At 45.3% G+C, this 27,126-nt stretch overlaps 1 protein-coding gene across 1 annotated transcript in view; it reads left to right on the top strand.

Moving 5' to 3' along the window:
- Nucleotides 1-18,635, top strand: part of LOC134539613 (cadherin-86C) — a 37,018-nt gene extending 18,383 nt beyond the window's left edge. The window contains exons 15-25 of the mRNA XM_063381789.1: nt 127-352; nt 3,117-3,225; nt 5,514-5,644; nt 6,397-6,482; nt 7,443-7,492; nt 8,376-8,441; nt 11,136-11,298; nt 11,384-11,569; nt 14,297-14,906; nt 15,734-16,211; nt 17,853-18,635. Coding sequence (XP_063237859.1) covers nt 127-352; nt 3,117-3,225; nt 5,514-5,644; nt 6,397-6,482; nt 7,443-7,492; nt 8,376-8,441; nt 11,136-11,298; nt 11,384-11,569; nt 14,297-14,906; nt 15,734-16,211; nt 17,853-18,635 — 2,888 coding nt within the window. The remainder of the gene's footprint in view (nt 1-126; nt 353-3,116; nt 3,226-5,513; nt 5,645-6,396; nt 6,483-7,442; nt 7,493-8,375; nt 8,442-11,135; nt 11,299-11,383; nt 11,570-14,296; nt 14,907-15,733; nt 16,212-17,852) is intronic.
- The last annotated feature ends 8,491 nt before the right edge of the window (nt 18,636-27,126 follow it).

Genomic DNA, 27,126 nt, shown 5'->3' with positions numbered 1-27,126 from the left:
AGACGTTAAGCTATGGAACTGGCGGAATCCTAACTTGTGAAAGGCGTGATGGTAGCTATGGTTATGTGTCTGATGGAGAGTGCAGAGAGTGCAGAGAGAGTGTGTGTTGTGTGCGGATGGGGGCAGGGGTGCCGCACCGGTGGTCCACGACGACGGTCCACGTGCTGCCGCCGTCGGCCAACGCGCACACGGTGCAGTTCATCGTGAACGGGTCGCGGCCAGACCTGCAGCAGACGCTGGCCATCCTGAGGGCCGTGACGGGCGGCGACGTGCGCATCACGCGTGTGCGGCCCTACGACCCGCGCCGCCTCGAGCTGTCCGAGATGTTCGAGCGCCAGCGGCTGCCCGAGAGGTCGGTGCGCCGTTGCAGCAGGGGCGTAGCCAGGGGGGGTGTTTTGGGTGTCCAAACACCCCCCCGAAATATTATATATATATATGTACTTATGACAAAATTTACACTTGTCTAGCTGTTGCAAATGCACTTAGATGAAACTAAGAAAGAACCCTTGAGCCGATAACCCTTAATATTCAGCAATGAGTTTTCAACAGTGTCTCGTTAAAAATATCATAAAGTCGGGACACAAATTTATGTTATTTAAAGCCAATATTTTAATTACGAAAGTGCTTAAATAGCACCAATTTGCACATTAAAATCAAATTTTTTTCCGGGGGAGGACCCCCGAACCCCTTCCATAGTATGGGGGCATGGTGTAAGTAAACACCCCCCGAAAAGAAATCCTGGCTACGCCCCTGGCTGCAGTGTTCTTTCCTCAGCGCCCTCGCAGGGGAGTTTGGGAGTCAGCCTACAGAACTGTATTTTTTGACCTTCCACAGCTGTATATAAAGCCAGAACTGTATGGGGATTGCTCCCCCACCCTTTTTTTTTTGATCGGGAAGGTATAAGAGCTTCATCTGTGACCGGAGGCTAGGGCTACCATTCCAACATAGTCACCCCTTTGCCCCCTCCCCCCCCCCCCTGGCTCACTCATCAACCAGACAGTTGGCTGTGTTCTTAGCCCTTTGACCTTCTCAGCACTGCCGGCGCCTGCCTTTATCACCGGAGCAATGCGCCATTGTAGTTTTGCACTCTTTGTAACGGGGGAAAAAAATATTCATGAATGCAAAATAAGAAATAAAAATTAAAGGATAAACCCGCAGGGAACAAGCCTTATTAAGCTGATGTCGCCAGAATTCCAAAAATCATAATACAATTTTAATTGTGATTTTACAAACATACCCTAACACCTGATAACGACTCAAACAAGAACCAGAGGCAAAGGAAAGGTACCTCATTTGCGCAATTACAAACTGCATGAAAACTCATTAACCAGAAGCGCGGCGCTAACATGATTATAGGCCTATATGCCCCAACAAAAAATTTTAAATGGGAAATCCAAAACTAATTTATGCTGTAAACGTACACTACAAATAATACATTAAAATTTTAACTTAAAACTAGAAGACAGCCCGCGAAATTTGTTTAACTTATTCGTCATAAAAATGGGTCCCCAAAATATGTAAATATTACATACATTCAAACAAAATGGGCCACAAATTAACGTTCGTGCTTCCAGGGACGACTAGCAGTAAAAGTGGTAAATTTGCGATTTTGCCCTTGAGTTGAAAATACACTTTCTGTGGCACAAATATGGTATGGCTGAACAAGCGAACCCATCGGTGAACAAAAATTCCTTTACGTCTACACACGACCGACGTTGCATGCGATCACCAAGATCTTGATTCCTTCACCAGAAACACTAAGAGGAGCCGGCGGACTTACTTGCCGCTGCGGTGCTGGAGGTGTCGCAGATGCTGAGCCCAGTCCGGTCCGCTCGCCAGCATCTCGCGGTGCAGCAAGCCCTCCTCTGCCATCGACAGTCTGCTGGAGTCCTGCATCACACGCCACGCACACACTCCAGTGTCGAGGCCATGAAGCAGAACTCTGCCGGACCCGGTTCCCCAGCTATGTCTGTCCCTTCTGCTAGCTGTCTTTATTTTTATTACAATGCTTACAACTTTTTAACTTGAAGGATCTTACTAATCAATAATTAAGAACAAACGATTACAGCTGCATTTTTACAAAAACTTAAATAACGACCATAAGCAAAAAAAAAAAGTATTACAGTTGGACTGCTTAAAATAATAAAAGATACGTAATTTTGTATTAATTCAAATAATTTAAAATTCTATCTGATGAGGGATAAAAAACTGGCCACAAGGCGAGCAACAGTTTCACAGGTTTGAGTACAGTCGGAAGCAGAACCAAGGGGTCCAGTGTCTGTGACATCAGCCAGGAGAAAAACAAGCCTGTATAGTACCTAGCGTAAAAAAAAAGCACTGCTGGCAACAGCCTATAAGCCACCACTGCGTAGAAGGCCTGTCGGTATAACTGAGGATTCAATAATTAAAACTACCCCCCAACGTACACTTGTATAATCTGTCATACCAACAAATAAAATAAAGCTAGTTCCAGGATTCACACAACGACCATGGTGTTGATACCATAACAGTAGTATGTAAGTTGGGCTACTGGGACTGGGTCCTAGGTGTGGATTATGTGTATTGTGATTGTCGGTCGCCATTTTTATTTTTTTCCCCTCACCGGGTTCGAACCGAGGACTCCGAGCTCCGTGCCGTAAAAGTTTGTTTTTTAATTTTTTATTAAAATTTTATTAATTGATTTTTTTATAAATGTTAAAAAAATTTCATTAAAATCGGATAATAAATAAAGATTTTCAAGATGGCGGCCGTAACAGAAATTGCAACGGTGATGTCATAATTCAAAATTGCTGAAAACAAATTGCTGGAATGTTCGAGAAAACAAAATGACATCATCAAAAATGGCGGATCCAATATGGCCGCTGGGGTCAAGGTCACAGTCATCCAAGATGGCCGCCGTGACGTCACAATCCAAGATTACGGAACGACAATCACAATCCACACCCAGTAGCCCCATTTACATACTACTCATAACTGAGCCCTGTTTTAGACTATGTACCACGACATTAAGGCTAATTTTATGTCTCACGAAAATGATCTTCCAGTCACAACTGGATTCGCTCGTAAGGTAAACTAGTCGGAGTGTGAAACAGCGTGGCGGGCGCCGTGTGCCGCAGGAGCATCGTGGAGGCGACCGTGCTGTACGACGGCCAGGCGACGGTGGACATCAGCGAGCTGCAGAGGCTGCTGCAGACCAACCACACCGCGGCCAGCGTGGTGCAGCCGGTCAGTGCCCCTCCCCAAGGAGCTCTGTCTCTCCTTGGACCGTGGTGGGAGTATTGAGTAATGGTTTGTACACCCATACACTGCACAATTTGGCATTGTCACAACAGGTCTTCGCTATCTCTAAGCTTTAACCGACTAAGGAAGACAGCAGGAAGAACATCACCACAATGGCGCGGACCGAATACTCCGACCACGGTCCACAGAGCTGCCACTCAAACTACGTCACAAAGTAGGGGAGGTAGCTGAGAAGTAGTGGGGAATGCATGCGCACGGTTTTAACCTCTTCAATACTCCCACCACGCCTTGGACCGTGTCTACATCCCCGCCTCCTTCCGGCAGACGACACTTCTCTTCCAGTACTCGCCAGAGATGAGCGACATCTAACCTCGGTAGCGAGGTCCTCGTGTTTGAAACACTCGTATAATACGAAATTTCTATGGACACAAAATTTAACGTAATATTCACAACAATAAAATACTAACCTGAATCATTTTAAAAAAAATTCAAAGCAGCCATGAGGACTGCCGACAGAAGTGAAAACCTTTTCGCAATTATTACGAAAAAAAATATTACCACACAACAAATTTGCTTTATCACGTTAGTAAAATAACTCATGAATTACTATAAAATGTGCATTGATGTTCTTAATTTTTAGGTCATATTGCTACAAAGACTCCGTTTTCTTCGTTATTCAAATTATATATCTATATGAGAATATTAATATATTTTATACTCACTTTTTACTGCACAGTAATTGTATACTTAATATTTAAAATCGCAATAAGTTATACTAATAGGAACAGATATAGTGTTATCGTTAACACGTCACGTGACCATGTCGATGACGACTTACATGAATTTACTACCTATCCAAACCTTCCCGTAGAAGTTTACACTTCAAAAAAATACATTATAACACTAAGTAAATGTTTGCTTTTTTTTTTTTTTGCCAAAACGTCAGAAATCAGTCTGTAAAGACTTCCTGCAAACAAAAATTAACCTTATTGAACTGATTCAACATCAGATTTAACTGTAAAAATTTCATCACGGAATTATGTTATACAACATGGCGTCAAATATATGTAGGCTAATTATTTATTGTGTTTCTACAATATGACAAACGCCGCGCTATCTCTGCATTTGAATGCTAACCAAGGGTTGTAAAATTGTAATACCACGGTTATAACATTTTTTTTAATTTGCTATATCTTTTTACATCTATAAATTATAACATATTAAATGATAGTTATACAGTTATAAAGTTTTACTTTTTAATACCTATGCGCGGAGTAAATTCTGCTATGTTCACGAAAACAATATATATAAGGATGAATCACACGGGTCCGCCATCATTTCGAGATTTCTGGGACTTGGCACAGATGGCATTACCATGGTTACACATTTCCATTCATGACTTCGTTCCGTTCACTAAATTACTCCTACCATATGTCGTATACCGAGAGCTAAGATGTAACACATTAAAAAATTATTTTCTGAAAACAGGACATTTTTTTAATAAATATAAACTGGATCCACCAATGTCTGCTATCGTGCGATAAACTCCCTCGTTTCTAATACATATTTCACCTGCTATAATCTGCTTCACGCATTCAAATTTTTCTACACCTCAACATATCACCAAAAAAAAACATGATGGCGAGTGGACAGAGAACCCACGGTTATTGTGTTACACGAGTAAAACTTTACAATTTTAGTTCTAAATAAAGAGTTTGAGAGGAAACACAAAAATTGATATCAGTTACTAATTATGGGAACCCATGTCCATGGTCTCGCAGGCATTAACAGCTCCGATTGGCAATATGACAATACACAAAGGCCGTTGTCTTGAATGGGGCGCAACAATTTAATGTGTCAATTTAACTTAATAAACGATCGAGATCTTTGATAGGAAAAGGGACAACAAACAATTAGTCATTGGTAGGAACACCTGTATTTCGCGATTTCATTTCACATCAAGGTATTTCACAAAACATTGTAGCTTTTTCTAAGAGTCATGGCAAATTGTGAGGGTGCAGCAGTACGGTGACCACATTCTCATTGGCCCCGTCAAGAGCGGGACGACACCTCTCACCGACCTCAGCCAATAACCACAGGAGAAAAGCTACAGTATTTTGTGAAATACCTTGACACGAAATGTATTCGCGAAATACAGGTGTCCCTAGTCATTGGCTTCGAATATCCCCATAAGATGCACCACATGACAATGTGCCCCAATTGCAGATGATGTACTTAGGTGAACGACTGCGAAGCGGCTGTGCGGTTCTCAGGTTCCAAAGCCTCCGGAGGACAAGGCACTGTTCTGGGTGCTCATGATCTTGTCCGTGCTGATCGTGATCGCCGTGTTCCTGCTGCTGCTGTGCTGCGTGTGTCCTTGCTGCCCGCTGTACGCCGTCCCCAAGTGAGTACCGCACCGCCGAGGCTGCGTGCCGAAACCATCGCCAAAACACAGTTCCCGATCATCGAGGGTTGCTGCGGTGATCCAAAAAAACACAGAGGAATGAAGTGGGCTGTGAACGTTCTTGTGGGTCTGATTTACTCCAAGATTTATCAACAATGGAGTTGCAGTTAGGTACCATCCCAAGTCTTGATGGGGCTTGAAAGGTCAAACATAAAATAGTCCATAAATGCTATTACGAGGCAGAGATAATGATTGGTGCTCTATAATAAACTTAAACATGTCTCGCATGCTAGACTAGGTGGACTTTCTACATGAGGAGCGAGTCGGTACCAATGTGGTTTGAAAGTCACTATGATCTTTGAGGTTCCGTCGCATTAAGCCTTTCGGTGTGTTACCATTTGGCGTAAATTTCAACCTTTTAAGTAGTTTTCAACAACTAATATTACTGTCTAATGATATGCTATATTTTATGGCATATTGAACTATTGGGCTAGCCATCATTGCTATATAATTATTTACAAATTAGTCAATTTCATCAATGTATCAGCTCACCATGTTATTCGAACATTGGTTGATGGTAATGTTGTGTCATTGGAGACTAGCGCTGGTTCTACCAGTGATCAGAATGCAACTAGCCATGTACTCTGATGACCTTACAAGTAATGTGGCCCAAGAGTGTTCAATTTGTGAGATGATAATTTTTGGTGCCTGTACTAATTTCCGTCGTAAGTTGTAGTTCGGTGTGTCGACAGGAAGAACTCCAGGGTTAGCACTGCTGAGGACTTGCGTGTCCTCGTGAACGGTCAAGGACGTGGCATGGAAACCAAAGGAGTCCAAGGTACAGTACTCGTGGACATCGTATGTCTCCTATACAGCGAAGCTTAGTTAGCATCTGCCTTGAGTTAATCTAGGAAACCGGTGAAACCGAAATTAGGATGATCAGGTCCTCCCAAATGCGATGTTAGTGTTTTACCAATTAATAATATGTCACTTTGTACTGCCGTCGTCCCGGTAACAGAGGCTGCGTTAGCGGGTGAGCCTAGTAGGGAAGTCGGCTGGTATACTGTTCGGTCCGGATGGGCGCCAGGCTAGCTAGCAGCTAGGCCACGATGGGTGTGGGTCGTCAGCCCCTGTGCAGCTCACTAGGCTCGCCGGCGGTGTGGAGTTCGCGTCCGGAAAACACTCACATATCTCACTATTCGCGTCTCACGTCTCGCGGTCTCACGTCTCGCGGTCTCACGTCTCGCGGAGTCTCACGTCTCGCGGTCTCACGTCTCGCGGAGTCTCACAGAGTTACACTTCCGTCCTTGGTCGCGCGCGGGCGAAGACTCACTAGTGATGGTGACTGCGCGGAGGAGGGGTGTGAGGGTGCATTTCGCCAGCGGGGGCTGGTGCTGGCGGGGTGGGGACCGGGCTTTACTGCCCACGGAGGTACGATGTCAAATGCCCCCCCCCTGGAGAAGACCGGTCTTACCCCTCGCTCTGGCCCCCGCGGCGTGTTTGCACCCTCCCTGCTGGCAGCAGGTCCAGGTGGGAGGCACCTGTGAGAGCTGCCGCTGGTAGGGTCTGCGCTCTGCTTCCCCCTGTGTCCCTCGTGGTGTACCTGGGGGCGGCGTCTCCAGTCGAGGGCCCTTGGGATGTTTCCCATGTGGTATGCCTCCAGGTACCTGGGTGGCCGTCGTACTCGGCGGGGGTGGTCAGGTCGACCGTCTCCTGCCCGACTCCCCAGAGGTTTTGGGCTGTCATTGGTCTTTACGGTGGTTACCCCATATTCGGGTTGCCCCCGCGTTTGTTGCAGATGGCATGGACTCCTTTCCTGCGCTGGGCTTCCTACCGAAGGGCCCATCTGTGGGTCCAGTGATGCCATTGTCTCTCTCTCCAGGCCGATTTGGACTGACAATGAACGGTAGGGCACCCTCTCCCGCTCAGGGATACCTGGTGACATGTCTGTATTGTTGGTTTCAGCTGCCTGATAGCACTGGGGACTCCCTGTTTTGCCACCGGCCCATGGGCAGCTCGGGTTTTGGCCTCTTGGTCCGGGTGTTGTGGGCCGGTCTCCTGCATAGTCCTCCACTAAGGGGGGGTGCGGTGACTGTCGGTGTGGTCCGATGGGTGGTTCTTCATCCGGATCGCTCACATACATTGTGAAGGTGGCTCCTTCTAGGGGTGCAAGGTGGCCCCAGGCACCGCGAGTGGGCGACTCCAGTGTTTCTGGGTCTAGCTCCTCCGGCTCAGTCACGACTGGTAGGGTGGGCAGCATGCCATCAGCTTCGGGCTCAGATTCCTCTGCTGAGACATCTGTGATGCTGAATTGCCCCAGGTTTTCTTGTTGAGGCTGCGGTCGGCACGGGGTTTGTACGTCGGGTAGTTCGCTATTCCTCCCAGCGGAGGGTGTTTGCGGTTCATCCGGTTCCCCCTGTGACCTCGTGTCGACGGATGGGCAGTTGGGAGTCGGTTTCCCCGGGAGCCTGTCTCCTGGGAGTGGGGCGAGTCGTAGGTCATCCCGGTGTATTTTCTTCACTCGGCGCCCGCCTAGGCATACCTGGTATGTCGTCTGGCCGAGCCGTTTCTGAACGGTGTAGGGCCCGCCCCATCGCGGGGCTAACCCCGCGCAGTAATTGCGAGGGGCAGCTGACAACGGGTGGACCCGGACATAGACTTGATCCCCGGCCCGCACCCCAGGAGGGGGTTGATTTGTTATAGGTGTGATCTCCTGCGCGTATGCCCATAGCCTCTGGCGTGCGCCCTCGTGTGCGAGGTTGCGACGCTGGGCCCGTTCCTCCAAATCTTCCGCTGTGTGCGGAACCCCATGAGTGGTCCACTCCCCGGGTAGTGGCAGGTTGCGCCCTTGGACCATCTCGGCGGGTGTCATACCGGTGGCGGCGTTCGTCCGGCGCCGGACACAAAAGAGTGCGTCTGTGAGGTGTTGGTCCCACTGGGCATGGTCCTGGCCCAAACGGATGCGGAGTTGCACTTTCAGCTCCTGGTTCCTGCGTTCTGTGGGGTTGGCCCGCGGGTGGTAGGCAGGTGTAGTGTGGTGCCGGATTTGTTGCTCTCCACACCAGGCTTTCCAACACCGGCCCAGGAACTGACTGGCATTGTCCGTGAGAACCGACTGTGGGTAGCCCCAGCGTGGCAGGAACTCTGTGCTCAAGATCTTGGTGATCGTGGCCGCCCGCACGTTCCGACATGGGTAGGCCTCCGTCCAGCGTGTAAAGAGGTCGGTTACTACGAGGATGAAGCGGTGTCCTCTAGGAGTTCGTGGGTAGGGGCCCATCACGTCGAGCGCTAGTGTTTGGAATGCCGTGGTGGGCTCACGGGGCTGCTGTTGTTCCTCCCCATCTCGTCTTCGAGCCTTCCGCGACTGGCATATCTCACACTCACGCACGTAATCTCGTACATCGCGGGTGACTCCGGGCCAGTGGTAGAACTGACCCACTGCCCGTCATGTTTGGTCAGTACCTGGGTGGCCGGCCAAGTCATGGTCATGGTGGAAACGTAGCACAGCCTCCCGTGCCTCGGGTGGTACATATGTTTTCCACTCGACATGTTCCCCGGGTGCTCGGTTCATCAATGTCCCGTCCTGGGTACTCCAGGTCTCCTGATCTCCTTCGGTCACCTGCTGGCGTCGACGGGCAGCTTCTGGTGAGACTTCTTGTGCCTCTAGTACCCGTCGGTGGACGTCGTTCGAGGTACACGGAGGATCGCCCTCTTCCAGTGTGTCGGTTGTGATCCGAGTGCAAGTCGCATCTGGGTGAGGTAGCCTGTCTCGGCTGTTGGGGGGCAACATGTCTTCCCACTCTTCTGGGTCGATCAGCTCATTGCGCTCGTCCGGCTCACGGGACAAAAGGTCGGGCAGCTGGTTGTCTGCTCCGGGGACGTGTTCGACGTTGAAGTCGAAGGATTGTAAGAACAACGCCCACCGGATCAGTTTGCCCTTCCTTCCCTGCATTGTATGCAACCAGGTTAGGCACTGGTTGTCTGTGCGAAGTGTGAAGGACTTCCCTTCCAAGTGTGGGCGGTACTTCTTCATCGCCCACACAACAGCCAGGCACTCCTGCTCGTTACTATGATAACGACGTTCTGCTGAGCCGAACTTCGCGCTGGCATAATCTATAACTTGCCGACCCCCATGCTGGTCCAGGTGGAACAGCACGGCCCCTACCCCCAGGGTACTGGCGTCGGTCTGCAAGTACAAATGACGCTCTGGGTCGACCCGTGCCAGAGTATGGCATTGTGTGAACACCATTTTGACCTGGCTAAATGCTTTCTGAGCAATTGCATCCCACCGGTAGCGGTGTTGTGGGGACAGGAGGTCAGTCAGGGGGGCAATGACATGAGAGAAGTTCGGTACATAACTCCTCAGCCAGTTGACGAGGCCGATGAACCGCTGCAATTGCTTGCGGGTCCGGGGAACCTCGGCCTCTGCGATTTTCTGCAGGTGGCTGGGCTGTGGGCGGTTACCCGCTGCGTCCACGACGTGTCCCAGGAACTCGACTTCTGAAGCGCCGATGTGGCATTTGAGCGGAGCTACCGTTAAGTGGTGAGTGGCCAGCCGCTCCAGGACGAGTGCTAGGTGTTGGACATGGTCTTCCCATGTCTCAGAAAACACAATGACATCGTCCAGGTAGGCCATGGCAAACTGCCCCAAATAGCCCTCCAGCACTCGTGTCATCATTTCCTGGAATGTTGCAGGTGCGCACTTAAGGCCGAAAGGCATGGCTCTAAACTGGAAGCGCCGCCCATCCGGGATGGTGAAGGCTGTCTTTTCTCTGTCCCCGTGCCGTATGGGCACCTGCCAGTAGCCGGCCTTCAGGTCAAGGGTGCTGAACACCTTGGCCCGTCCTAGCCCAGCTAAGGCGGCCTCGACACTGATCTGAGGGGGCGGAGCACTGACGGTGATGGCGTTCAGGGGCCGGAAGTCGACGCAAAACCGTAATGAGCCATCCTTCTTGGGGGCCAACACCACACAGGAATTGTAGTGACTACTGGATGGCTCGATGACGCCATCTTGCAGCATCTCTGACACCTGCTCCCGGATGGCACGCTGCTCCCTGAAGCCATACCCCCTAGGTGGCTGGTGAATAGGTCGATCATGGGTGGTGGGGATCTGGTGTTCCGCTACTGTGGTGCGTCGGAGTGGGCTGGCTGTGGCGAACACACCCTGCCTCTCGCAGAGTACCTGTTCGATGGCGGCTTGATACTGTAGGGGTACATCGTGGTGTAACTGTCTCAGAGTCAGCGGCTCACTAGGTGGTTCAGGTGTGAAGCCTATGCCATACACTGTGAACCGTTTCTGTATTCCCACGTGGACGCGGGCTGACTTTAGCTCCACTACAGCATCATGTGCTGCTAGCCATGGTTGTCCCAGGACAAGGGCCTCGTGTAAATCCTCCACAACAAGGGCAGTCACTGTGGTAGTAAGGTCCCGAAGGCTTACCTCAATCTTCGCCTGGCCCACCGTCACTCCTGGTCGTGTGGTGGTCGCTAGACGCAGCTCCGCATGGTGAGGCCGGAGTGCCCCTGGTGGTACGAGGCTCGGGGTGATGAACACATGGCTGGCGCCTGTGTCCACCAGCGCTGCGGCCGGCCGGCCATTCACCTCCACCGGTATGCGCAGCAGGTGGTCTTGCAGTTGGAACAGCTGGCCCAGGGTTGGCCTGGGGCCAGTTGTGCTCCCAGTAGCCAGTGGTGCACCCAGTGGTGGGGCAGTTGGTGCCCGGGAGAGTGTTGTGGCAGGTGGTGCCGATGATGTTAATGGTGCTGGGTCTGTGGTAGGTGGTGCCGGCATGGTCGGTGGTGCGGATGGTGGTCTTGTGGGGGGCGGGCTCCTTAGTTCCGCGCCCCCGGTGGCCCGTTTCCCGATGAGGTTGTCGTCGGGTGCTGGCGTTGTGATGGAGGGAGGGGGCACTCACGATGCCAGTGGTATGTTCCGCTGGGACAGCCTCGTTGGCACTGTGGTGGCCGATCATATTCACGTGGCTGTAAGTGTTCACGGTAGCCCTGTGGGTTGAGTGCCATTGGTGGTGCTGTCGCACCCTCGATGGCCCGCTGTCGTCTGGGTGGGGTTTGCCACTCGGTTGTCCTGACTGGTTGGTTTGTCGGCCGGCTGTACTGTGTTGTGAAGTGGCTGCTGTTTGCCCGCTCTGGGGCTGGTGCACCTCGCCGCCAGATTTTCTGCAAGTTCTTCTCCGTGGCCACTGCCTGCTGCACGTAGTCTTCTACTGAGAGGTGTTGGCTGTTGTGGAGAAAAGGCTGGAGCTCGTCACGTAGCAGTGTGGTGATGGTCGGGAGCGCAGATGTCAGATCCGTGTTTGGGGCGATCCGCCGAAACAACTGTACTTTGCGGGCGATGAACAGCTCCACTTGCTCCCCGTCCCGCTGCTGTTCCCCGTAGAATTGGGACGTGCAGAGTACTATCGCTTGGCCAGTGTTAAACCGCCGTGTGAGCCGGTCCACAAACTCGGGCCATGGCATGTCGAACTGGCCCCAAAGGCTCCACCACTGCTGTGCAGCGCCTCGTAGCTGTTCGCTCGTCCGTTGCGCCCACTCGTCAACCGGTACCCTCGCTCGCGCCAAGCGTACGTTGCACTGTCGCAGGAAGGCCCTTGTGTCTTCGTGTGATAGTCCGCTGAACTACGGTAGCGTGGTCCTTCCGGCACTCATCTCCACATGTGGTGCTGCTACCCATGGTGTGCTCAGGTCGACCAGTGGTGAGTACTGTTGCACGGGCGTCTGTTTGGAGCCGCACTGAGCGCAGTTTTTACATAGAGTTGGTTTTGTGTCGACGGGTGGTGTCCCGGTGGAGGGGTTACCAGTGTTTGGGTTTCCTTGGGTTGGTTGCCAAGGAAGTGGTGGCTTCACCTCTGTCTCCCCTCTCCAGATGGGGTTCCCTGGTATGTCCCATGCGTTGGCCACGGTCTCACATTTGGTTGGGACTTTTCCCATGTCCGGTGCACACAGGCACGTGTTGTGCCATGGTAATGTTCCCGTCAGTAGATCCGTGTTTTTTGGCAAGGAGCATTTAGCACAGAAAATGGTCATTGTGTGGGGTAACATTGTGTTGGTCTTATTATCAGATCTGAGGTGATGGTCAGTCGAAAATGTTTAATAAAATGTTTAAATTACTTTTAACATTGGAATCTTTAAGAATCAAAACTAATGGAGTGGTGTATGGTGTTTGTTTTGATCGTAGTTGTTTGTTACATGGTCGTGCGCGCGCACTCTGAAACGAGGGGAGGCGTGGTGGCCCCTTGCCCGGACGACCGCAAAAAGAGGAGAGTGATAACTCTGGGGGAGGGGGGGGGGGAAGTGGGAGGTTAGGTCGTGCTGTTGTCTGCGCGCGCAGCGTCGAGGAAGGAGTGTGGGAAGCTGCCCGGACAATCGCACAAAAGGGAGGACGATAGCTGCCCGGACGATCGCACAAAAGGGAGGGCGATAGCTGCCCGGACGATCGCACAAAAGGGAGGGCGATAGCTGCCCGGACGATCGCACAAAGAGAAGGGCGATAGCTCCGACAGGTGTTGGGTCGTGACGCAGGCCAGCTGCGTCGCTCGCTCCGCTGGAAAGTTGCGAGGGTGGGGAGGGATGCTCTTTGTTCGCTGCGCTGGTCGCGCCTGCCTGTCTGACCCTAATCACGTCGCGCGCACGAAATGGCCGTTTCCCCGCATACCACTCAGCTTGGATGTTGACAAGTTGCTGTAGAAAACTGAAATTTTCTTTATTTTTGCCACACGCAGGGGCGCCAAATGCCGTCGTCCCGGTACCGGAGGCTGCGTTAGCGGGTGAGCCTAGTAGGGAAGTCGGCTGGTATACTGTTCGGTCCGGATGGGCGCCAGGCTAGCTTGCAGCTAGGCCACGATGGGTGTGGGTCGTCAGCCCCTGTGCAGCTCACTAGGCTCGCCGGCGGTGTGGAGTTCGCGTCCGGAAAACACTCACATATCTCACTATTCGCGTCTCACGTCTCGCGGTCTCACGTCTCGCGGTCTCACGTCTCGCGGAGTCTCACGTCTCGCGGTCTCACGTCTCGCGGAGTCTCACAGAGTTACACTTCCGTCCTTGGTCGCGCGCGGGCGAAGACTCACTAGTGATGGTGACTGCGCGGAGGAGGGGTGTGAGGGTGCATTTCGCCAGCGGGGGCTGGTGCTGGCGGGGTGGGGACCGGGCTTTACTGCCCACGGAGGTACGATGTCAGTACATGATGAAAATCAAAAACAGTTGAAACATGTACATCTAGAAAAGAACACAGCAATTAAAGGAGAAAGGTATCATATATTCGGTATGGAACACATCAAATATTTTTCATTGAAAAAATGACACATCCTTGGTGACTACAAACTAAATGTGAAGCCATAATGACCACGAAGCTAATAGGCCGCATAATGGTGGTTCGAATGGTTTAGCGTATAACAACTCAACGATAATCTTTGAGCAAGTGTGCGCAACAAATTTCTTCTATTTGTGTCTATAAACAGCTACGAGGATTCAGATAAACTTAATTTGTTTGTTCTGTGGTTTCAGATGCCAAATTTTTCAAATTCTCTCTTGTTTATATTTATTTTAAAGTTCCATGTGTTCTTTCTTGCCGAGATCAGTCCGTCTTCAAGTCCAGTCCACACGAGAGTGAAATATTCCCGCGTGTGACGGTTGCAGCGGAGTGGATGTCGGCGCGGCGGGAGGCGTGGAGCGGCGACCACAAGGCGGAGCACTGGCGCTTCAACCGCCGCAACCACCCTCACCGGGAGGTTGGTCCGGGGGCGGCGGTGGCGCTGGACGACCGCCGCGGGGACCCGGACCAGCACCTGACCGCCGCCGCCGCCGCCGCCAGGGGCCCCGCCGTCGTGTACAGCCGCGAGCTGCAGCAGCTGCAGCGCAGCTACGACCGGCGGCGCGACGTGTTCCTGGAGGACGTGGACGACGCGGGCGAGTACCACGTGCTGGACATGCGGAGGACGCGCGAGCGCGACGCCGACAGCGACTCCCTGAGGCAGCACGAGGCGGAGCGGGGGTCTGACCTGGGCCGGCCGCTGCAAGGGAACGCCAGCCCCGGGTCCCGGCGCGAGCAGCTCTACCTCCGCGAGGGCGACGCCGAGATCCTGCGGCTGGTGACGAGGGGCAGGTCCGCCGACGAGGCCCCGGTCCGCCCCCGGCAGGAGCAGCGGCCGGCGACCAACGTGGCCCCGGTGGCGCGGCACGACTGCGGCAAGGAGATCCTCATGCAGCGCTTCATGGAGGACCAGCGCAACGGCGCCTCGGACAACAAGTAGGCATCGCACTCGTTCCGATTACACTTCTAGTAACATCTCAGTTGTGTGTTAGGAGGTTAGTTTGTCTGTAAAGTCGGTTTACGGACGATAATATTACGTGATAACGTCATGAGAAAACATTGATGAAAAATTGCATACTTTTTAATTTCAAATATTATTTACAGTTTTCGCAAATTTAATTTAAATAATTTGTTTGAATATAATCGCGAACAATTAGTTATAGAAACAAACTGAAATCAATTCAATTGTCAATAAATTGTTAATTTTGTAATGACGAAATTGGACCAATAAATCAAATTTTTTTAAATTGCTGCTTTTAAAAAGCCCCGCCTTAACCTGTTTGATATTATAGAAGATTTTCTCGCACGGTGGTTGGCCGGTTCTTGCACGCTCGGCTCAGGCGGAACGTGACAATGAGTCGTGCTTTTTCGTGCGTGCAGCCGGAGTTCATCGATTTATAAGACGTTATCACGTCAAAAAGTTCAAAAAATTTTACAGGTAAAACCGTAAAAAAAATCCTATTTAGATAAAAAATATTTCAAACAGATAATCTTAAGAAACCGATTAAATAAGCCTTGACATACGTGCAACTGTGATTTAAAATAATTCACCACACATTACTTACCTTTCATAAAACTTAAGGTTAGCACAAGTTTAAAGATTTTCATTTGGACTATTTGCTGCATAATTTCTTCTGTAAAGATGTAATTGCTCTTCTTGTAATTCGATTGTAATAGGAGTACAAAAATAATATCTTACCCAATATTTGTAAGGGACTGTTGGTAGCGGTACTCCTACTTGTGTCATCCCTGTGTTATTGTAGTATACAGACGCAGCAGGAGGCCGGCGAGGGTGCGGACAGCGCTCGGCGGCAGGAGCTGCTGGTCAGAAGGCTGCTGGAGGAGGAGGAAGCGCGGCTGCTGAACGAGGCCCTGCTGCGCCACCGCGGCGCGATGCTGCTGCTCCCCCGCGGAGACCACGAGACCCAGAGCCTGCCCGGCCAGGCCTCCATGGCCACGCAGACGGACGTCGACAGCAGCACGCAGACGGACCCGCTGTGCCTCATGAGGCCGCCGCGACGCCGCGCCAAGAGCGACAACGACGAGTCGTGCACGGACGAGGACGACCGGCCCGTGGTCGCCGTCGACGGGGCCGACGGGGGCTGGCCCAAGCGGCGCAAGGCGAAGGGGCGTCGCCCACTGCGGTATCGCGGGGAAGTTAGAGTCAAACGAGGAATGTCCACCAAGAGGCACAAAATAAAGACTCCGATAATAGAAGAAACCGAGAGTGCACTAGAAGCCGTAGGGAGACCGTCATCGAACGGTAAAAGTAAGGAAAGCAGCGAAAGCAATGAAATGCAATCCGAAAATAACCATGAAACCAACAATGCATCAAAAGTTCTTACCACAGCTGGGGAAGTTGAAGTTTCAGAACCAAACGAAACTAAAATGACAATACAAACTCAGAGTCATGTACATTCAGCCTCGATGGAGGAAGAGAATTACCACCAAAAGGATACTCAAGAAACTGTGATCTTAAAAGACCCTGAAAACGAAAAAATGGATTCTGAATCGCGTGAAAGTTCAAACCAGCCAATAAGTGTAAATCCAGATAATCCACAAAAATATGCAGATTCATTAAATTTAATAAATCAAGAAGCAATCACCTCTGAAGTACAGCATGCCCATCTTGATAATAAGCAACTCATAACTGCTCATGATGACAATTTAACAATAGTACAACATTCAGATTCTAAACAACAGATAGGTCAGTCTAATGCAATGCAGAATGAACAACATTATAGACGAAATGATGACAGCAATCATTTATCACTCAATGACCCGAAAAATGATCGTTCATTCATAGATGAATACAGAGGACCTTCCAGTCATCATATTGATATGAAATATGAAGCAGATCATTACTACCGGGAAGATAACCGCAGGGATTATAGTAAAGAAAGAAGTCATCAACAAGAAAGAAGACCACGTAGTAGGAGTCGACGTATGCCAGATGATAGGTTTTGGTACGATAACAGATCACCAAGCAGGGGGAAATATGGTAGGATACGCCCACACTCGATAGACAATCGTTACCGATCTGGTAGGTGGAATGATGATGACTATGCTGATGCAAGGCATCATTACGAAACTGACAGAGAAGATTTGAGCAGAAACTACTATGATGATGAATGGCCTCGTGGGAGATATCGAACTATACCTCGACAAAGAATTCACAACTACAGAAAGTTCAACAGTCGATCGCCCAGTCGGGAAAGGAGCTTGCGAGACAGGCAAAGATCATTCAGCCGTGAAAGTTACTATTATGAATGGCTGCATCGCAGATCACAGAGCAGAGAAAGAGCAGACCCTAAATATTTACAGAGGTCAAGAAGTCGATATAGAGAAGAATCGCCACGCCCATACTATGGACATAATCAGAAAACGTCAAGTCGAAGAGATTTAGACAGTGACATGGAATGGTACTATGGCACACATAATCAAATCCCAAACGATTCAAAAAAGGATATGCCAATAATATTAGTTACAACCAAGGTACCAGAAAATATACAATCCAAAGATGGTATACAAACAGAAATTATCTCCCCTCACATTTTAGATGAAAATGGAACTACGAATATCGATGCGGGACAAGCAAGTAAATTTACCAGTCAGTATATTATGATGGATGGAAGAAGAATATTCGTACAAGCTGAGAAATCGTTTACAGAAGAAACCCCACACCAAACCCATAATGAAGCCAAAGAAGAACATATAACCTCCAAAAAAATTTCATATCACCAAATTCCACAGTTAAACGATTCTAAACAGAAAACATCAGATGTGGAAACTGTATCGACTCAAGTTAGCCCAGAGAGAGTTCTATCCATAGGGAAGCAGACTAGGACTCAGGATTCAGATGGAGATGATGGTTCACTGCAGTTTAATGACTCCCTAGAAAACGATAATGAAGTTAAAGTTGACAATGAAACTATTAATACAGTTCAGACTACTACAAAAATGACCAGCAAAGCAACAGGCAGCCCAGTAAAAAGTAGGTCTAATTCAATACCTGCCTCGGAGGTGGCCAAGGTCGAGAAATCGAGGACACGACAGTCAAACTCAGAACCAGGACACGGGGGTAAAGGTGCCAAACAAGCTGCGGGAATGGCAAAGTCCTTCCTACAGGTCAAGGAGCAGAAACCAGCAGTCCTCCCCACAAAAAAAGGATCTAGGTACATGGAGTGGTACAAGTCTAAAAGAGAAGAACGAGAGAAAAAGAAGCGAGAGGAGAATGAGAACAAGAAGAATGAAGATGAAAAGAAAAAGAGCTCATTGCCAAGAAGCAAAAGAAATGTATTGGGCACACCTGTAAAAACCCTAGTAAAGGAAGACATCCCCATTGCGAACACGGAAACTAAGGAAGGCAAAACAGAAAGAGAAAGCGAAGTGAAGTTGAAGGAGACTGAAAGCGAAGTGAAGGTAAAGAACGAGAGCGAAGAAGTGGAGGAGGAGAAGCTAGGAGAGTTGCAGACTTTGAAAGTGTCAGGCGTGTTCGAGGACGACATGGACTCTGGCATAGCCATGTCGTCTCTGACGGCAGGCGGGACACTCAGGCGGAAGAAGCACCAGCAGCTGATGGAGAAGAAGAGCATCTTCACCATAGCATATGACGACATGCACACACAGCAGATCAGAGCCGACAGCACGTCTCCGCCATACTGAGTCTGCCGCAAAGCACACATGTGGGACTAGTGACGTGCAGGTTAGACTTGGTGTCACGTCGCTGATTTCTAGACAATTACCTTAGTCTTGAACACAGTCCGTGTATGCTGTTAATTTTTTATTGGTACCTTAGGGTGTGTTAAAACCACTATGAACCGGATTGATTATAATAGCATAAAAATATACAAATGTTGTCATGAAATTAGTCCGCAAAATTTCCGGGTCTGTATGGGCAAGTGACCTTCCACGGACAATTAACACTAGGACTTCGGACTCTGGGCCAATGTGTCTCTCTATGATTCCGAAGTAGAGATCTGAACAAAGGAGAACACCTAATTATTTGTCTTTTTGATGTACTCCACAGATTTTGTATGCCTACAGGTAGAATGTACCACATTAATTGCCCATGCAAGAACATTTTCCAAAACTACTACAGCCTTTTCTGACTTTTAAGATGTTGATTCTTATTATTAGTCGTAAAGTTATTTAACTCCTAAACAGAATTAATGTTAAAACTTTTAATTAAATTTAGTAATGTACTATGTGATGCTCGGGTTATATTATATACAGTTTTTATCAAGTATTCTTTTAAGGCTAGTTACAAAATTATTAATACTAACGTAATGCACTGAACATCAGTATGAATCCAACCAACTTCAGCTGCAGGTTGATAACGAAAAAATAAGTAGAAAACATTTATATGTCTCGTCCCTTTGAGTTCATATGGAAATTACAGCATAAAATGATCAATTCCATTGAATAACTAAGCAATTGATGGATTCCCTTTAAGTACTAGTTTATTCTGTGTAAGTCACTAACCAAACCCCAGCATGGTCCAGCATACAATTATCCTGACAAAAAAAAAAAAAGAATTAACGAAGTTACAAAAAACACATTACTTGAGGATCCTTTCTGAAAATTGAATACAAGAATGATTTTGTAGTTTTGAAAATAACAAAAATTAATAACCATAAATAACAAATTGTAAATAACTTAGACTCTTAAATATTTTCAATCAAAGTGAAATTCTCTAGTAATATAAGATACAGAGTAACATCGAGTAAAGAGGCAACTATCTAGTCACTAAATAAAGTATAAATTGTAGACCTATGAGGGAGGCATACAACTGAGTGTGTGTATATATACACATATACACATACACACATACATACATACATACATACATACATACATACATACATACATACATACATACATACATACATACATACACAGCACAGCTGTGAAATTGTGAAATGGTGCCATGTTCACAATCAACTACCCTCACTGAAAGAATAATTAGAAAAATGTCTACTGGCTGTTGCGGTGTCCAATAAACACACAGCTGAGTCTCAAGTACGTATAGGAGTGTAGTTTAACCATAGGTCAGTGAATTCACAGCTTTCTCCACTCCCTGATTATTAATGACGAAAATTCTAATCAGCCTACATTGTAGATACAACCTCACGTTATTTTTTTTGTACGTTTGTTGCAGATTATGTGTCAACTGTTCAGTACCTGATGAAAATTGTCCTGTTTACATTTGGGTAGATGATTTTATGTTCGCTGTATAATTTTTCAATGTGGAAATATAAGTGTCTTCTTGAGTAAATCTAAGATGAAATAATTGTTCAAAAAATGTTTTTGTTGGTTTAGAAAATAATATAAAAATGTAATGAATCTTATAATCTTTACAATAAAAAAGGAAAATATTTTTTACAAGATTAGTAGATTCGATTTAATAAACACATATAAAAAATATACAGGTGTAATTTATGTATGCAGTGGAAATATCTGCCAACTGTGAAAGAGAAGATGGATGTACTGTTACTGTCAGCTGTCAGCTCACCCACTGGAGTTCTGTCTCACTGGTTCTGTATGAACACGTCTGATTTGTCAGCAATAAGATAATCTTGGTCATAAATTAGGTAACAGTCAAATCTTAAAATCGCAGTCAGAATAAACTTTCAATTGGAGAATTTCCCCATTTCTATCTATACACATAATAAAACTGTAACGAAGTTGTGTCTGTACGTGGAATATATTTTATAAATTGTGATAAGAAGAAATACAGATGCCTTTTTTTTTTTTTTTTTTAATTTTTGCTTATCAGTTTGTTTGTTACAGCACCGTGTAAAAAATATTAAAACAGATTTAGATGAAATTCAGCATGGCGGAGCAATGGTATAACAACCGGGACGATATGGTGACACTTACAAGAAAATGCTTTCATTTGCGCATTATCTATGAACGCAAAACCATATATTTATAGATGTTCACTGCCACACTAGTCAACTAGAAACAAATTACTATTTCCTAACGGGCGCAAATGGTATAATGAGAGTCCCCACATATTCTCTCGCTTCATAAACGCAGCAATAATTCAGTTTCAAGCAGCGATATATATTAACTTTGAACACAGGGTATTTAATTAGATCTATGACTTAGAGAACAATAAAAATTACGTAATAGATTTTAAATATTAATTGTGGGGCTATTTTTAGTTTCGAGAGGTTGGAGACAGTAGTGAAGTAATTATGAAAACCTTTTATGTAGTTTTCTGGTTCATAGGAAACCCTACAAAATATGCGGTACACGCATATTAAATTTACAGTTACATACGTGCATAGTAAAGTTCACAGTAGTAGTATAATGGTATGTCCAGCTAACTGGTTCCTGTTTATAGAGCTCCATCTTGACATCACGGCGGCCATATTGTATGACATTGACCTGTCGCCATCTTGAAATTGAATGTCCCACTCCACGAATGTCGCTCTTTTCGTTATGGTCGCCATCTTTAATTCTGACTCCACGTCCGCCATCTTGGATCTGATATTACAGTCACTTTTTAGATTCTGACACAGCAACTTTTTTGTTTTCGTCATCTAGAGGCCACCATCTTGGATGATGTCATAGATACCATCCTTTTTTTTTTTTTTTTTTTACTGTTTTGCTGGAGGCCACCATTTCGAATACTGTCAACTTTATTTCTGCTGTTTTTCCCCCCTAGAGAACATCAACATCGTTTTGTCTCATGCATGTAAAGTCGATTGTCCATTATCTCCCAATGTTACTGATATACTTATCAACATATTAAATTTATTTTTTATACAAAATATATTGGAACCGAGGCGATTCGAACAATGACAGCTCGGACCTCTGAATTGGAAAACATATGCCTTTGACCGCACGGCCTTAGATAATAACACACGTATTCGGACTTACAATATCACCTACTAGAGGGCGTTGCCGCCATCTTTATTTTCAATACAACAGTCTTGTAAAGTGTAATTAGGAGCACACGGAGAAAACCAAGATAAGTCTTGTAACCCAGCTCAGAGAATGTTACATTTAGACAAATAAAATATATACATTGTATGCTTGGCATAGTAATACGCTTAGCTTATATCTGTTACAAATATGCATATAGCTATTCTAGGCATATTATTATCTCAAATATGCAAGCATATATATAAATGCATTTTCTAAAAATAACACAGCAGTGGTAGTGTAAGGGTCTACCTTTTATATGTGGCAATTTTTATTTAAGAATTTCATGTCTTAAAAAACACTTGAGTGTCCTTAGCAGGGGCCTAACCAAAGATAGGGGGTGTATACCCTACCCGAAATAAAAAATAAATTAAAAAACAATCATTCCCACCAACGAAAGGAAAGAATTTTAAAACAAACAGTGGGCAAAGTGATTGGTTCGTTCCTTCGTTCTCTCTCTCTCTCTCTCTCTCTCTCTCTCTCTCTCCCCTCCCCACCACAACGGAATTAAATTCTGCGTACGTCCAAATACTCAGACAGCCCAAAAAAAAAAAAAAAAAAAGCGTTTTAAACCATTAACTTTTTCAAAAACTTCCTGCTTGTCAGGGGGGGGGGGGGGGTAATTATATTTAACTCCCCTCCCGTAACGACAGACCCATAGAAACAGTCAATGGTCATTATAAGTATTTTTTTTTTAATTTTGAATTACATAACATTTTTTTTTTAATTTTGATCGCTGACGTTTATAACATCCATGCTACAATTTTTTTTTAATTGGTCTTTATTTCGTTTTGCTGGATATTCGTACATATCACGACTCAAATTTGGTACGTGCACATTAGTACGACCAACTGTCAAACAGGTGGTGCTGGCAGAAAAAGCATTGGCTAAGGGATGTAGCGATGTAGGGATGAGTGTGCTATGGACGCGGTATCCGTGTCCCTTGACGCCATCGCCGGAGAGCATGCATGCCCTGTTCCCGCGGACACACGAGAGAACTGCGCGCGGTCACGCGACACTACATACTAGCTGCTGTGTGTTGCTGTTGCTCGCATCCAAGGGCGCAACAGGGGAAGGGGGGGCTAGGGCATTTTGCCCCCCCCCCCTCCTTCTGAAACCTTAACCTTGAAGTGGGGGCAAACGGGGGCAAAGAAAGTGCTGTGTAATCAATTTTTAGATAATAAAACTGCTTAAATAGCACCATTTCCCACCTTGAAATACAAATTTTTCCCGGGGGAGGACCCCCGGACCCCCCGCTTCAATAGGGGGGATCGATGATACTTTATAAAAAGGTATATTGCCCCCCCCCCCCCTTTTTGGAAATTTAGTTGTTTCGCCCCTGCTCGCATCTACCACCTGCACAGTACGGCGGGACGAAACAATTGTATTTTAGAGTATCGAGTTCTAAGTAATATCTCTCAAAAGTTACGTATTTGCATGTTGAACAACGAAAAAAATATATTAATAAAAAAGTTAATACATTTGATCTTCAGTTCGCGCAAAGATCCTAAATTTTGGGAAAATAGACCAAAATCACTCAATTTGAACTTTACACTTAAAATATACAGGTAAATAGGTGTGCTTATGTACGTGTGTTAGAAGTTATACTTTCTTGGCGTAATAAAAAACTAACATTAATTTTGCATGTAAATAATCAATATAATTAAAATCATACAAGTGTTGGAGTTTGATTATAAGTGTAGTTGGTAAAGTATAAATTCAATAAAAATTTTAAAATTAAATAAATACTGGGTACCTAGTCAATATTAATGTAAACATCAAACATGTGTATAAAATTAATTACCTATTTAATTTAGTAAAAAAGTGATCGATTTTAATTTACAATTAAAATCAATAAATATGCTGAATGTTTATTAAAATTTACTAATTTTAATTATTAAATAATAAAATTATTTATAATGCAAGTAAATTATACATACGGAAACATAACCACTTAAATAAATACACTTGAAAAAGTTTATAAACTATATATATAAATGTTTTAATGACATATACCTATACCAATAAATGCTTTTAATGATATGTATATTGATATTGATATTCAATATCAAAGCATTTACATAATTGTTATTTGTATTTGCCTCTTTTTCATCTTGTAAAAATTTCATTGCACGTTGCGCGCACATCGTAAAAATTCACTCTCATTTTTTTTTTCATAACGCACCTAACTAAGAATAACTTCAAAAAAGTTTACTTGAATCAAAAGTGTATGTTCATGAGGTTAGTGAAACATGCATTTTCAATAGAAAATTTTTTTTATTGCCATTTCAACAACAAAAAAAAAGGTAATTTTTAATGGAGTAAATACATTTAGTTTTATGACCGTCCAAAAAAATATTGAATAATATTTGGTCTAAATCACTCGATGCCATGCATACAGAATCGCGCACCACAGTAAGCCAGAAAGTGCATTTTTTTTTTGCACTAGGAGTAATTATTCGAAATTCCCCGCGGTGAAAAAAAAATTAATAGATTTCCTACAAATAGTACGACACCTAATTGAAATTAATTATAGTGGATTCCCAAACGACACCACACCAGAGACAGCGTAAAAATTCGTGCATGTTTCTTAACAGTAAAGTACTTCCAAAATTGTCACAATGCCCGAATTTTTAGTAAATACCTAGTTTCAAGTCAAATTAACAAATTCATAATATTCATTGTTGGGAGTATGAGACACTACTACAGCGTTACAGAACTAAACAAAAATACGTACTGAACCAATAGTTTATGTGAAAGTACTTATTTATGTAGCAATAAATCAATTGGTAGCAAATAAAATAATTAATATTATGTTAAAGGAAATAAATTAAAGTGAACTTATATTAGTACTCACAGTATTCTGAGTCGCAATTGGTCACGGCCGGCCCTGATGACTTCCGTTACTCTTCCCGCCACAGATGTCACTTTTATTGAGTTTTTTTTTAAACTGATGATTTGAAAATTAAATATAGTCAGTAAATCACATCGAAAACGCCATAACTTTTAATTGTTTACTATACAATCGCATTTCGCTTCCGCGCCATGCACTTACCAACCGAAGGAACGTGGTTCTTTATTTACTACAGGTTGCCAACAGAATATATTAAAATTCAACTAAGAACATTCCTTAACATTGCTATGCAGTCGCTAAATGATCACTGAATAATAATATGTAATATAAATATTGTTCTAGAAATATAAATATCAATATTAAAGTTATGTAAATATTCGTTTATCATTTAAATTGTTGCTGCCGATAGTTTATAGACACGGTATCAAAAGTACGAATAAGTTGGCGATACTGACTTCGCAATGAAAAGTAAATACGTATTTTTTTGTAAGATCCTACGATTCAGCACACGCGTTCGTTGTTTATTTTTCACTCTCTTTCTTTGTTTACCTAATATCAGCTCGAGGATTTGAATTTTAAATTCCATTTATTGGGTATTTTGCTAAAAGTTTTATGCTGATTGGTAAAACATTTGTAATTCTGAAGGAAAGCCGAATTTCTGAAAATAAAAAATCTACAATGAAGTAATTCCCCCATTTTACGGTTTGGTGAGACGCGGGCCGGTCTCCTGCGGAGTGCGGAGACGTGGCGGACGTCTCTCGGTATAATCGTGGTCATTTGTTGTTGCCCGGCGCCAGGGAGTGGCAAGCCCGTGGTTACGCCCTTGGGCCAGACACTCGCTGGTGCAGGATAACGATCGGGGGTACGTCAGGTTGCAGCCACGTCCGGCTTTCATGCAGCGCCCACATGCACTTGCATTCTCCTGGTTAAAACTGTAATTTTTTATGTTTATGATCGGCACTTGCTCTTGGTTCGAAAGTTGAGGCCGGCACTCGCACGTGTGAACACGCCCCAGTCGGCCGGTGCCGAAGACTCGTGAGGGCGGTCTCTAGGCCCCTCAGCACACGGCGAGATGCGCGCGCAGCTCCAGAAATAATAATTAAAAATATTAGAGCAACACTTAAAATAACTATGGCGTGTAATAACCAGTTACGGCAAGTCAAAGATGGGAGCTCCATGTCTAATTAAAACGAATAACTTGCCAAGCTAGCAAGGAATTTTTTTTAGTGTGATTAGTCAAAGTTACCTGGTAAAGAAAAAATGGTAGATGTGTGTCATGTAAATAATTTTTCCCCCCCAAAAGTTTTGCATGTTTGATTTTTATTTTTAATCAGTAATAAAGTTATTTATGTGTAGCAAAAATTTCTAGTCGCAGCATCTAATATGGTGCCGGGTGGGGATCAAAAAACAAATATTTTTTTTTTAAAATGCCTTTAACTCAAAAACAACTTTTTTGAATTTTGTTTTTTTATTTAGAACCACAATTAATTGACCTATCAACTATTTTCTGTGTATGAGTGTATACAATACATAAACAAGTTTAATGTGGCAAAATAAAATATATAACAATATAGGGGCAGTGGGAAGGGGGGAGATAGGATATATTTCCCCCCCCCCCCCACCCAAAGAAAACCCTAAACAATCTGTCATTCCCACCAACAAAAGTACGTAAAGAATTTGAAATCAAACAGCAAATTGGTTCCATCCCACTCAAAATGAAATTGTGTATACACTCCTATAAAGGTGCAAAAGTTAACCTGTGTAAAAAAATTGAATGAATGTTGAGAATGGCCTTTTATATTCACTTTTATTTTCTTTCGTAATTTTTCCACCAATGCAAATCATTATTTTTTTTAAAAATAAAAGTAGCTTTAAGTGTCAATTTTAAAAATATATTACATTTTAATAACTAATTTTTTTACATTGTCATGTAAAGTTTTTTGTTAGTGTATGAAATTAGTAACTAAAATAAGCTGATGCTGATGCTGGAAAGTGGAGTCTGCTGTGGGTGTGCGGGTATTCTCAGGGTGCTCCGTCGCCGCTGCAAGCGCTCCTCATTTTCTCCACTGGTGCGACACAAATATATTTAAGTTCACAATCTCAGTAATAAACAATTTTTAAAGAACTCCAAGAACACGATTAAAATCTAAGGTAACTTAGCTTTACTACGTGAATCAAGAGTTGCAATGCAATGCTAAAATATTTCATGTTTTCTTCATATTATAGTGATAACTGTATCAAGACTTCACACTTACTTACTTTACTTATTTCTGTTCATCTGTGTTTTCAATTATGCATTTGGGAATTAGCAACATGTTCAAATAAGTGAGATTACCTAGTTATTTATTCATTCATTCATTTATTATG

This window comes from Bacillus rossius, chromosome 15 (genome assembly GCF_032445375.1).
Source record: "Bacillus rossius redtenbacheri isolate Brsri chromosome 15, Brsri_v3, whole genome shotgun sequence".
In the NCBI taxonomy this organism is placed as follows: domain Eukaryota; kingdom Metazoa; phylum Arthropoda; class Insecta; order Phasmatodea; family Bacillidae; genus Bacillus; species Bacillus rossius.
This window is presented reverse-complemented; position numbering and strand designations above follow the sequence as displayed.